This window comes from Cervus canadensis, chromosome 18 (genome assembly GCF_019320065.1).
Source record: "Cervus canadensis isolate Bull #8, Minnesota chromosome 18, ASM1932006v1, whole genome shotgun sequence".
NCBI classification, from domain to species: Eukaryota; Metazoa; Chordata; class Mammalia; order Artiodactyla; family Cervidae; genus Cervus; species Cervus canadensis.
Window position 1 is genome coordinate 9,015,039 of NC_057403.1, and position 12,856 is coordinate 9,027,894.

At 42.3% G+C, this 12,856-nt stretch overlaps 2 protein-coding genes across 2 annotated transcripts in view; both read left to right on the forward strand.

The window, feature by feature from the left end:
• The window catches only part of LOC122420698 (zinc finger protein 845-like), a 38,707-nt gene that overhangs the window by 11,773 nt on the left and 14,078 nt on the right, over positions 1-12,856 (forward strand). The window contains exon 7 of the mRNA XM_043436096.1: positions 10,024-10,045. Coding sequence (XP_043292031.1) covers positions 10,024-10,045 — 22 coding nt within the window. The remainder of the gene's footprint in view (positions 1-10,023; positions 10,046-12,856) is intronic.
• On the forward strand, positions 4,453-8,794 carry LOC122420677 (translation initiation factor IF-2-like). The gene is made up of 2 exons (XM_043436072.1): positions 4,453-7,381; positions 7,918-8,794. The coding sequence occupies exons 1-2, from the start codon at positions 6,898-6,900 to the stop codon at positions 8,046-8,048; spliced, it is 615 nt and encodes a 204-aa protein (XP_043292007.1). The 5' UTR covers positions 4,453-6,897; the 3' UTR covers positions 8,049-8,794.

Here is a 12,856-nt window from a genome sequence, read left to right on the forward strand (position 1 = left end):
AAGGACTCTGCATCAAGTTCCGGATTCTGAAGTTTTTGTTCTATAGCATTTTTCCTAAATCTCTTACAGTGTAAAGTTCCATAATTTGTTTTAAAGCATTGGTTAACTTTTTGCCGATGTTTGACAGATGTAGAGTTTAAATGGAGAGATTTTCTTTTGTACTATGAATATTTCATTGACGAGCACTTGTGTGGGACAGGCCTGCCTTCACTGAGTTGCCTGGGTACCTTTGTCAAAAAGTGATTGGAAGTACACTTGACCCTTGAACAAGGCAGGGAGTTAGGGTTTAGTCTCCTGAGCAGTTCTAAATCCATGTATAATTTAATGCTATCCCGCTATATCCGTGATTCTGCATCCTCGGATTCAACCGACCTCAGATCCTGTAGTAGTGTTTATTAGGAAAAATGCCCGTATAATTGAATCCACACAGCTGAAACCTGTGCTATTCAAGGGTTAATGTACGGTGTGGTGTCCTCAGTTGTGTCCAGCTCTTTGTGACCCCACGGACTGTAGCCCACCAGGCTCCTCTGTCCATGGGATGTCCCAGGCAAGACTACTGGAGTGGGTTGCCATTTCCTCCTCCAGAGCATCTTCCCCACCCAGGGATTGAAACTGCATCTCTTGGGTCTCCTGCATTGGCAGGTGGATTCTTTACCCCTGTGCCATCTGGGAAAAACTGTAGTGATGGAGGGCTATTTCTTGTCTCCTCATTCTGTCCCATTGGTCTTTGCGTCTGTCATTCCACAAATCCCACACAGTCTTGATTCCTGTCACTGTGTTAGAAATCTTGAGATCATGTCGGGTGATTCCAACCACTTCAACATTTTTCAGGTGTTTTAGCTCTTCTAGTTCTTTCGCCTCTGTTATTTTTAGAATAATCTTGTTTGAATCTACAAAAATCTTGATGGAAAATGCATTAAACCTGTATGTCAATTTGGGATATTTCAATATCACTTCTATGTTGTGTCTTCCAGTCAATTAATCTGGTATGTTTTATTAATAGTTCAGTGAATATCATGTGTTTCTCTCAGATGACCTAAATAGAAGATTGTCTTTGATTTCGTTCCTCCCCATTGTAGGTTTTAAGCATAAAAATATTTTGTTAGATTTACACATTTTTCTCCTTTTTGAGCAAACATCGTATTCTATATTTAATTTCAGTTTCCATTTGTAAATTGCATGGATATAAAATTACAATAGATTTTTGCACGTTATGTCCTGACACCTTGCAAATTATACTTTTTTCTAGAAATTTGTATAGATTCTTTTGATTCTCTGTGCTTTATTTCCTTAAATTTCCTGTTTCTACTGCTAAGTTATCACAAACTGAGAGACTTGAAGGAACACAAGTTTATTCTCTTATGGTTCTGGAAGTCAGAAATGGGAAATGAGCCAAAGCCCTATGTTCCAGGATGCCAGAAGCCACTTAGATCCTTTGTTTCATGGGTCCCCATTTGTATTTGTATGGCACACACTTTGAATTAATGAATGATTTTCTTCAGACGTCTTCTTGTTCTATGAGCATTTTCTGAACACATTATTTAATTTAGGGCACCCTGTCACTCCATCTTTGTACATGTACACCTTAATAGTACTTAACACCATCATATATGATTTAATTATTGGTGACTTTCCCCTATAGAATATGCTCCTTGAAGGCAGGGTATTGATTTTGTTTCCTGCTAGATATCCAGTGATTGAAACCATTCTCAACTGACAGGTGTGTGAATGCATTTCATCAGTGCAAAGGATTCTGTAATAGGTAGGCTCATAGAGCAGTAAGTCAAATGGTCTAATAAACATGTAATCATATTGTATTTGTGGCACCAAATTCTTTACTCTGTTACATTACACCCAAGCATTTTGAATGTTTGTCATGAATTCTCACAATATGATTTATTCACACATTGTGAATTTTCTCCAACATGTGCTAAACAGATCTAACTCATCAGTGAAGAAATGTCTTCATGAAGCTTTTTAATCCACACTTTTTTTTAAAATTTATTTTTATTTGGAGGATAATTGCTTTACAGTGGTGTGTTGGTTTCTCCCATACAACAGTGTGAATCGGCCATAAGCTTACATATGTCCCCTGCTTGTTGAGCCTCCCTCCTACCCCCTACCCCATCCCACCCCCTAAGTTGTCACAGAGCACTGGGTTTGAGCTCCCTGTGTTATATAGCACCTTCCCATTAGCTGTCTGTTTCACTCGTGTTAATGTATATGTTTCAGTGCTACTCTCTCCATTCATTCCACTCTCTCCTTCCCCTGCTATAATACACATTTTCAATGTAGGATTCCTTCTGTAATGCTCCATTCTACACCCATTACAAAATAGTAATTCTGTTTCTCCGGTAGGATAGTTTTTATTCGTGGGTGAGGGGCCACTTGGCAAATAGTAACTGAAAGAAGTAGGTTTATCATTCTCACCAAACAGGAAGCTCCAGAAGATACCATGTGGGATGTGATGAGTCCATTGAATGACCGAGAAAAGTGAAGGGTGAGAGGCAAAACACTTTTCGATTTTAGATTTTGTCTCATTTTCATGAAACAATAATCCTAGTCAGTACTTTCTGATATTATTAGCCATTTGCATTAAATGGCCACCATAATTTTAATAATAGATGTGAAATTTCTAATTTCGTATTTCTCTCTTGAGCAAAGAAAAACAAAGGAGGAAAACTGTTAGGAAGCAATTATATCAAAAGACTTTGTCCTTTATCCTGAGAGTATAATATTCCACATAACATGTGGTGACTCTGCTTCTTGTTTGAAATGCCAAGCAAAACTTTTTAGAGCCTTATGTTTTCTAAGTCATAGATTTATTTCCTTTCTGCTCTATCTGATTCTAAATACACTTAAATAATTCACCATATTTTTTTTTGGGGGGGGGGTTGTGCTATCTATGTGGCATTCAGGATCCTAGTTCCCTGACCTGGGATTGAACCTGCACTCTCAGCAGTTAAGTGCCAATTCCTAACCACTGGACTGCCAATTTTGATACAGTAATTCTGATTCCAGTATCAGGGTAAGGAATCAAAGATCCATTTTGAAATGCTTTTTAACCATGTCATCCTACCTGAATGTGGGAAATATACAGGAGGCTTGTAATTGGGAAATAGTCTAACATCACTTCCAAATATATTTTAAGATTAGGCTCATATTAATTATATAGTAATGTAACTGCTATGGGGCTTCCCAGGTGTCTCAGTGGCAAAGAATTTGCCTGCCAGTGCAGGAAACAAAGGAGAACTGGGTCTCAGGCATTGCAGGTAGGTATTAATTATTTTAATATTTAGTTTTATTTATTTATTTGGCTCTGGTGGGTCTTAGTTGTGGCTTGTGGGGCCTAGTTCCCTGACCAGAGATTGAACCTGGGTCACCTGCATTGAGAATGTAGTGTCTTAGCCACTGGACCACCAGGGAAGTTTCAATCCTTCATTAATTTAGATATGAAAAGTGATACATTCAAAACAAAATAGTATCAAAATGCAAAAACAGTGTGCATATTTGAATCCCTGTCAAGCACTCTCTACTCTTGTTCTTTTCATTGAATTAACTTCAGTAAGTCTCTGTCTGCAGTGTTCTGAAATAAAACTAATTTTCCATAATCTATGGTAGACAACAAAGGGCTTCCTTGGTGGCTCAGTGGTAAAGAATCCACCTGCCACTGCAGGAGATGTGAGTTCAATCCCGGGTCGGAAAGATTCCTGGAGAAGGAAATGGCAACTCACTCTAGTTCTTGCCTGGGAAATCCCATGGACAAAGGAGCCTGGTGGGCCTCAGTCCATGGGGTCACAGGAGTAGGACACGACTTAACGGCTAAACCACCATCACCACCACCGTGGTAGATAACAGCTATTCCCTTTTTAAATGGAGAGAGGATCTTCTCCTGTGGTCCAGTGGTTAAGACTGTGCCTTCGAATGCCAGTAGTACAGGCTCAGTTCCTGGTCAGGGAGTTAAGATCCCACATGCCATGAGGTGTGGCTAAAAATCAAACAAACAACAACAAAAATCCATTGTTCTCCTGCTTTTTTTTTTTCTTCCACATGTAGCCCATCATGAAACACATATGAAAACCTCACTTTCACAGTGGCCAGTTCTACTCTATTTCTTGACCATCTGTTAGAATAATCTTTCATATAATCATCAATGATGGTCCTCATTCATAACAACATATCTAGAGAAGGTGTCGTGGCCACCAAAAACATGATATTTTGTTTTTAAATTAATTTGTCTGCATTGGGTCTTAGTTTCAGCACATGTGATCTTTTAGTTGTGGCATTTACCATCTAGTGCCCTGACCAGTGATCGAACTCTGGCCCCCTGCACTAAGGGTGGAGTCTTAGCCACTGTACCACCAAGCATGTGTGTTGTGTGTTAGTCGCTCAGTCGTATCCGAATCTTTGCGACCCCATGGATTGCAGCCCACCAGGCTCCTCTGTCCATGGGATTCTCCAGGCAAGAATACTGGAGTGGGTTGCCATTCCCTTCTCCAGGGGATCTTCCCAACCCACGGATCAAACCCAGGTCTCCCACATTACAGGCAGATTCTTTACCATTTGAGCCAGGGAAGCACAACAGGGGGTCCCAAAAGCGTATTTTAGATAATATTTTTACATCTCTACTCTGGCTGTCCCCAGGCTCTCAAATTTATACCATCTTGCTTCTTAAAATCAGTGTCCTAGTTTTTCCTGGTCTCATGAATATGAAAAAACCCCACCTAATGCAATAGGTGGGGTTTCATCTTACCCGTCTTTTCCCTGAGACTATCATGCTGACAAATGAAAGGCAGATAATGGAACAATAACATCAACAGATTTCAAACTTCAGGTTGTAGGTTATTAAAAACAATGGACCCTTTTCATGAGACCTCAGATAACTGAATAAACAATGTACCATCTGCAGATAATTAGATCTTTCCACAGATGTCTGATCCTTTGACAGGTATCAACTCATGAATTTTAAAGAATTTTACCTTTAATTGTCTGTGGAATTTAACATCTGAGATTGGTTATTTCAAACCTAATAGACTGAGTTTCCTCCCACTGTAAGTTTTCTTCTTTGTAAGTCCATTGAGAGGATTGTTTGAAGATTTATCTCCCCATTTACATTTGTCGTGTCTCTGTCTAGTGTGAATTCCTTGTGGAGTATCCTGAGTAATTGCTGCGAAGTCTTGACATTCTTGTATGGTTTCTATATTACGTTAATTCTTTCAAGACCACAAAGGTATATATATTTTTATAAAGTTGATCACATTCAGTACATTTTTCAAGTGTCTCCCTAGAAAGAATTGTGTTATGTTCTACCAGGCTTAAAATCTGGATCGGCTTTGTCATGCATTTGTGTGGTTTTCCTCAAAAGTGTTTATTCTGATATCAAGTGAGGTGACAGCTATGGTTATGGGCCTTGCCATCTGTATGTATTAGTTTTATATGGTGTCTCTCCACAACGGAGCATCTTTTTAATTTTAGTTGAAACATATTGCTGTACAATTTTTGTTTCAGGTGTGATATTTAATGTTTAGTTTTTGCATACATTGTGAAATGACCACCACAGTGAGTCTAGTAGCCATCTGTGCCCAAACAAAGTTCTTACCATATTATTGACCCTATTCTTTATGCCATATATTATACATCCTCCTGACTGACTTATTGCGTAATTGTCAATGTGCCCATTTTAAATTCCTTCATATAATTCACTTCTCTACCCCATTCTGGAAATCACATATTTTTTCTGTGTGTCTGTTTTCACTGTATTTTGCATTTTTTTCTCTTTTAGATTCTATAGATAAGTAAAACCATGTGGTATTTGTCTTTGACTTTTTGTTCACTTAGCTTAGTACCTTCCATGTTGTTGCAAATGGAAATATTTCTTTATTTTAGGGAGTTCCCTGGCAGTCCAGTGGCTGATACTCAGTGCTTGTACTGCCAGGGTCTGGGTTCAATCCTGGTCAGGGAACTAAAATGCCACAAGCTGCACAGTGCAGCCAAAAAAAAAAAAAGATTTTATGCTTGAGTGATATTCCATTTTATATATATATATATATACACACACCACATTTTCACTATCCATTCATTCATCTTTGATGTTCAACCCAGTCTTCACATTAGATCAAAGAAGCACTTTGTAAATACATTTTTGTACCCTGACCAGAGTCCCTTTCAAATAAATGGGGTGAGACCCAACGTTAATTATATTTAAGATTCCCCAGGTGATTCTAACCTGAATCCTTCCTTGAGCTTCAGGACTCTGAGTCCTCCTATTCCTGAGGGCTGATATCTGGGCTGAGGGGAGGCGTTCTTCTCTGAGTGGGGATGGACCAGGGCCTGGTCTGTGACCTGAAGGGGATTGTCCGGTCTTCTGAGGTGCCCACTGCTGCTGTGTATGTGAGGGCTTCACCAGGAACGGAGTAAGATCTGATGGAAAGTGTGGGAAAATGCTGTGTTGTTCTCTGTGTAGTTTACTGTTCGAGTCCCAAAGATTTCAAAGACAAAAACAAAAATAGAGTTGTAAGGCAAAATACTATTTTTAGTAGTATTTCACTCTTTTATCTTATTTGGGAATGATCTAGATATTTATAAACTACATATAATTTAATTTATCAAACATGTAAGGTTTCCTGTTGTCAACGAGTTGGGGAAAGATATTTAAAAAGTTTACCTGGAACCTTTTATCTCATACACAGTCAATTGGACATGTAAGCAAACTGCTGGCAAAAACAACTTTTTTTTTTTAAACAACTTTTTACTGTAACCGTTTTCAACTTGTTAGGAGACATCTTAGTTTCTGTATAACTGGGCCAGGCAACTGGCCCAGCTTTCACCTTCAAACTGTGACAGTGGGCCTTCCCTGGTGGTTCAGTGGTAAAGAATCCGCCGGCCACTGCGGGAGACATGGGTTCATCCCTGGTCGGGGAAGATCCCACGTGCCTTGGGACAACGAAGTCCGTGGGCCAGAACTACTGCCCGTGCTCTGGAGCCAGGGAGCTGCAACTACTGAAGCCTGTGTGCCCCGGAGCCTGTGCTCTTGGCAAGAGACGCCACCGCAGTGAGAAGCCCGCACACAAGAGTAACCCCCGCTCACTGCAGTTAGAGAAGTGCCCAGGCAGCAAGGAGCACCCAGCACCGGTCCCCCCACCCTCAACGTGGGGCAATACATTTAAAAAAGCATTTCAAATTAATAGGATCGACCTCCCACTCCCCGCCCCCTGCTCCGCGCCAGCCCTGCCTCCCAGCACTCCCCGCGGGGGCCGGGGGTCTCTCCAGGCTCCTAGCGCCAGGCCAAGGCCCCGCCCCCGGAAGGGCCCCTCTGGCCCCTCTGGCGCCCTTCTTTACGGAACCGGAAGCGGACTACGCGGAGAGAAGGTCACCCCGCTGAGTAAGTTGCTCGTCGGTACTGTAACTGTGCGGTGGCGGTGGCCCCCTTACCCCTTCTAACTCCATCTTCATGGCATGGGGGTCGGCACGGGCCTAAAATCTCAGCACCCGCCTCTCCGCCCCCAGTCTATCCAGACCTCGCTGTTAGGGGTTGGGTGTATTTTCCACTGGGTTGAAATCGCAGAGGCTGGTCCCTGCCCTTGCGTTTTCCGCCTTTGGTCTCAATAGACACCGCCTTTCGCACATTTTCGTGCTTAAAACCCTTTCCTACCTCTGCCCCCCGCCTCATGTAAAGCCCTCCTTCGCGAAGTGGATTCGCGCCCATCAGCCTCGCCCTCTCGGCCCCTGGAGGCCGCGTCCTCTCCCCGGTCCGGGGTTTCTGGAGAGCCCGCCCCGCTCCCGAGATCCGGTCCCTCCCGGCCCCTTCTGTCCTCGCGTCTCCTCAGGCCGCTCCTTCCGCCCCGCGGGCCTCCCCTCCCTGCCAGCCCGTCCCCTCACCCCGCGTAGGGGCAGGTGACCCCGGCCAATGTTTTTCAGCCCCCAGTTTTTCCTTCGGTTGGAAAACGGTCTCTTCCGTAGGCGGCCGTCTTACTGCGTCTCCTTTGCCAAAAATAAGCGGGCGATGGGATCGGCAGCCGCAGAGAAGAAACCTGAGAGAGGAAAACTGATGAAGTGGAAAGAATAAGGGAAAACGGATGGAGACAGAAGATGACTGAGGGTCTTGTAAAGAGACTGTAAGATGAAATAGATTTAGCCTTGAAAATAGTAGGTGAATAAAATAGAGAAATTTTAAGAGCCAGATCTCCAGGGATTGGGCAGCAACATGGGGAGAGGGGGGCCTCGATAACTGGTAGTAAGGGGAGCAACAGCGGTGAGGCACTTCACAGAGATTCTGCGAGAGGATAAAAGGTGGAGCCGTGGCCTTCAGAACATCGTGGTCCTGAGAGAGGAACAGATGACAGCGTGTGACTAGCGGAGCAGAAAGGAAGCATAGCCACGTGGGGTGCCTGAGAGTGGGGAGGAGGGGACTAAGAGGCAGAGGTTTGCAACCGGAGGGCAGAGAGGGCGTTGAGCTGAGGGAAGAAAGAAGCAGAAATGTAAAGATATGGGGGGAAAGAGCAACAAGAGGAGAAACAAGTTGCAGAGCTTGGCAGGACAGCAGAGAGAAATAGACCAGCAGGGGCACCAGCAGAATAGAAAAGATTAAAAAAGAGACAGAAACGGAGGGAGGGGGGAAATGGAGATAGACAATTAAATGGAAATGCATAATAGTGCAGGTAAAAAAAAAAAATAGTGCAGGAGAGGGAAACCTGTGTCCAGGTGGGAGGGGTGAGTTAGCTGGATTTGGACAAAGTTATGATGCACTGTTTTCTGGCTTTAGAATCTAATAGCTTTCTATTTTGTTTGCTTAAATTATACAGACGAAGATTCATATCGCCAAGCTGGAAGGTTTGTACATTTTGTAATTGTTTGTATGACAAGATAACGTCCCTTTGCAGTCCCTATTGAGCCAAGGAGCAGTGACTTGACTCAGACAGGTGTGGCTCACCCCCTTCCATTTCCTGGCATGGGATGGAGGGGGCACTAGTGGGGCAAGAAAGGACTGGTTCTGTCCCCACATAGAACCTCTTTGAAGAAACATTGAAAGTGTTTTTCTGTAATGGATTTACTTTTTTTCTTTGTTTCCTTTACAGTTCTTTTGTTGTTAACTTTACATATATACTAGTGCATTAAATGTCTGAGTCCCTACAAATAATTACTAAGTTGTGAAATAAGTTTGGGGGCATTATGTATTCTACTCATGTGGTTCTTTTCTAAATATGATATATCCTCAATTTTTTAAAAGTGTTGACAGCAAGATTATTTCCTTTTATTGATTCAGATATTCTTGACACCAAAGTGCTTTCCCTGCCTTATGTTAATATATTGGAAAAGTGCTTTCATAACTAGTAAATACGTTTAGATTCTTTTGATGAGTACTTGGTAGAAATGTCTTTTATATTAACGGTCAAAACCTGCTTTAACCAGTTAGTCTAACTTTTTTTTATACATAGCATTCACATTTTATTTGGTATTATAAGTAACCTCGAGGTGATTTACAGCATATGGGAAGGTGTGTGTAGGTTATATGCAGATACTATGCCAGTTTATATAAGGGATTTGAATCCCTTATATATTTTTTTGCCTCTTTTATTCCTCTGTTCATGATGAAAAAGTTTGCTCAGAGCTTATTTCTAAGCTAAACCCTTACAATGTTTTCTGCACCAGCAGCTGTGCTTCTGCGACTGTTTAAATTACTTTACTTTGATTTTTCTGGAAAAGAAGAATTACCTGTTTGATGTCTGTGTGATTAGACCTTGAAAGAAGTTTCCTTTGATCAGGTATCTGATAGATGGTATTTTAAATGGGACAGGCAATAAGGACAAACTCTGCCCCCTGAACTTGCAGGATCTCATTTGGGAAACACCCCTATTCTGTTCACTCCACCAAGACTTTTTCAAAAAATGTCTCCCTTCTGGACCTCAGGGAGCCTGCTTATAACATGCAGATGAGAGACTAGACAAGAAACAGTCAGAGCAACGCTGACCCTGAAGTGATTGGCCAAACTGGGTATGTGTCTCTGTGTGGCAGTTCTTTTTGGAGAGAGTATCTAGTTTTTGTAGACGTGTATATGGGTCCCTGTCTTCCCAGAATGAAAAACAAAATTGCTGGCTTGGAGATAGGAACACAGGCTCTGAGTAGAAGTGACCGTAGTAGAAATATTTCTCAGCATTAAATGTAAATTTGTGGGTTTCTTTTTTTAAGTTTTAGTTTTGTATAGGGATATAGCTGATTGACAATGTTGTGATAGTTTCAGGAGACCTGTGAGAGTACTCAGGCATACATATACCTGTATCCATTCTCTCCCAAACTCCCCTCCCATCCAGGCTGCCACATAACATTGAGTTCCATGTGCTATACAGTAGGTCCTTGTTGGCTATCCATTTAAAATATAGCAGTGAGTACATGTCCATCCCAAACTGCCCATTTATCCCTTCTCCCCCAACCCTGCCACAATCATTCTCTAAGTCTGTGAGTCTCTTTCTGTTTTGTAAGTTCATTTGTATAATTTCTTTTTAGATTCCACATCTAAGGGATGTCATAAGATATTTCTCCTCTTACTTAACTTTACTCAGTATGGTGATTTCTGGGTCCCTCTGTGTTGCTGCAAATGACATTTTTTTCCGTTTTGTTTAATGTCTGAGTAGTGTTTCATTATATATAAGTACTACATCTTCTTTATCCATTCCTCTCTTAATGGACATTTGGGTTGCTTGCATGTTTTGGCTTTCATGAAGCCAGTTGTTTCAGGCACAGAAAATTATTTTCCTCCAGTGTTAGAAGTACGGCCTAAGCTGAGCACACAGGGACCCTTGGGTGCAGGAGGATGGGTGCCTTGTGCTCAGGAGATGGAGCTGAAGGGTGCCTTTCAGCATCCACTCTACAGGTGACTTGTGTTGGGTGTTTGGGGAGGTCAAAGATCATTGTGCAGGGACACTGCTTTGAGAAAGATCTCCATTACGTCTTGCAAGAAATAAATCCTTCCTGCTCCAGGGGAAAAGAGAGACAGAGAAAGGAATCTTTCTACAGTTTTTAGAGTAACATAAGAAAAGTTTCAGACATCATTTTCTTGTTTACCTTTAGTACTCTTCAGTATTTTGTGTCGCAAATAAAGAAATGTTCAGTTGCACTGTGAAAGCTACAACAGGGGGATTTGGGGTGTTTCCTTGGGAGATGTCTGGGTCTCGCTGGGGCTTGTGCACTGCTGAAAACATCTTTTATACATAGTTTTCAAAGATGACAGTCTTTGGGCTGAGGTTACAGTGAATGAAAACATGGTGTTTTGCATCCAGTGGATCTTTGGATGTCTTCATACGTACTTTTCTCTCTGGCATGATTTATTAGAGTTTGGGAATTTTTTTGTGTGTGTGGTTTTTTTATAGCAGGATGAGTGGATCATTATGGGTTTTATAGAGACTGTGTTGGACCCCATGAGAGTTTGTAAGTTCATCTGAGTCCAAAAGGGAAGGAAATGATGAGCACTAAGCTTCAAATGGCAGAGAGTTTTCATTAGGGAGGTTTTGCTAGGTATGTTACGTGGACAGAACTTGAGAGGGGCCATTACGTTCTTCAGTGTAGGGAGAGATTGTTCCAGGAATCAAGAGGACTGGCGACACCAAGTGAACGGTAGTACAGAGGGACATCCTTGGGAAGGTGTAGCTGCTACTTTTTTGCTGCCAGGCCAGTGCTAGTTCCTCTCCTGTCCTCTCCAACCCTGTCCCAAAACATGCGCACGCACCCGTGCACACACACACACACACACAGAATAGGGAACTCTTGTGTACTCTTAGTGGAAATGTAAATGGTATGGCTATTACAGAAAATGACTTAGAGATTCCCTTGTCTAGCTATCCAGAGGAAATTAAATCACAAAATTTAGGTCAGTATTTGCAACATGTACATCTAATGTTGACTGTGGTTCATACTGTGTTTCTACATACTTGATATTTGTTGAAAGAATAACACCTCAGTATTCTCGACACACAGAAGTAAAATGCTAGTTGTGAGTTGACAGAAGTGTAAATTACTTTATCAAATAGTCACACTGGATGCCTCATGTGTACGTACTTGTTCTTCATCTATTAGCCTCCGTCAAGATGGAAAATAGAATGTGAGGGGTGGACTAGACTTGCCTCCATGGGGTGCTGGTCAACTCAGGCTTGCCTTAGATCGATAAAGAATTCTGGGTATGCATGTTTTTTTTTTTTTTTTTTTTGGGTATGCATGTTTTATACCCCCTGACCAGAGATTTCTTTTCATATTGTCAGTGTGGGGTCCAATCTCAATAGTGTTTAAGGGGCCAAGGTGCATCTAGCATTGAGCATCAGTACTCTCGATCCTCCTGTTCCTGAGCGCTGAGATCTGGGCTCAGGGTAGGGGCTGTGCTCTGAGTGGGGATGGACCAGGGCCTGGACTGTGACCTGAAAGGGATTGTGTGAGGTGGACAGCTGAGCGTTAGCTGAGGTGCCCCCTGCTGCTGTTTTCATGAGGCTTCACCAGGAGGGAAGCGAGATTTGAAGGAAAGGGTAGAAAAACTCCCATATTGATCTCTGGTCTCTCCTGTGACAGTGGCAGCCAAAGACTCTTTTCCACCTGATGAGATCTTCTTTGTGTGTGTGTGGTTGGGGCACAGAGAGAGAAGATATGGATTCTAACAGCAGTTTTGCAACTTTCAAGGTTGACTTCGAAAGACTTACTTTGCCCAAGGAAGAGCATAGAAGAGGAAGAAGAGGAAAGAAGAGGAGTCAGGCATGGCTGTTTCTCAGGTAAGGTCATATTCTCAGTGGATTCTCACACTGCCTTCCTGAAATGCCCTTCTCTGGACTCGCCAATTGTGTCTGACTCTGGAGTGTCCTGTCTGACTCCTGTACACGCA

What these genes read in the sequence shown, in the direction of transcription:
- LOC122420677 (XM_043436072.1), top strand. Translation starts at nt 6,898, where the DNA reads ATGGGTTCATCCCTGGTCGGGGAAGATCCCACGTGCCTTGGGACAACG. An exon ending in AGAGAAGGTCACCCCGCTGA is followed by an intron (nt 7,382 to 7,917) that starts GTAAGTTGCTCG and finishes AATGTTTTTCAG; the next exon opens with CCCCCAGTTTTTCCTTCGGT.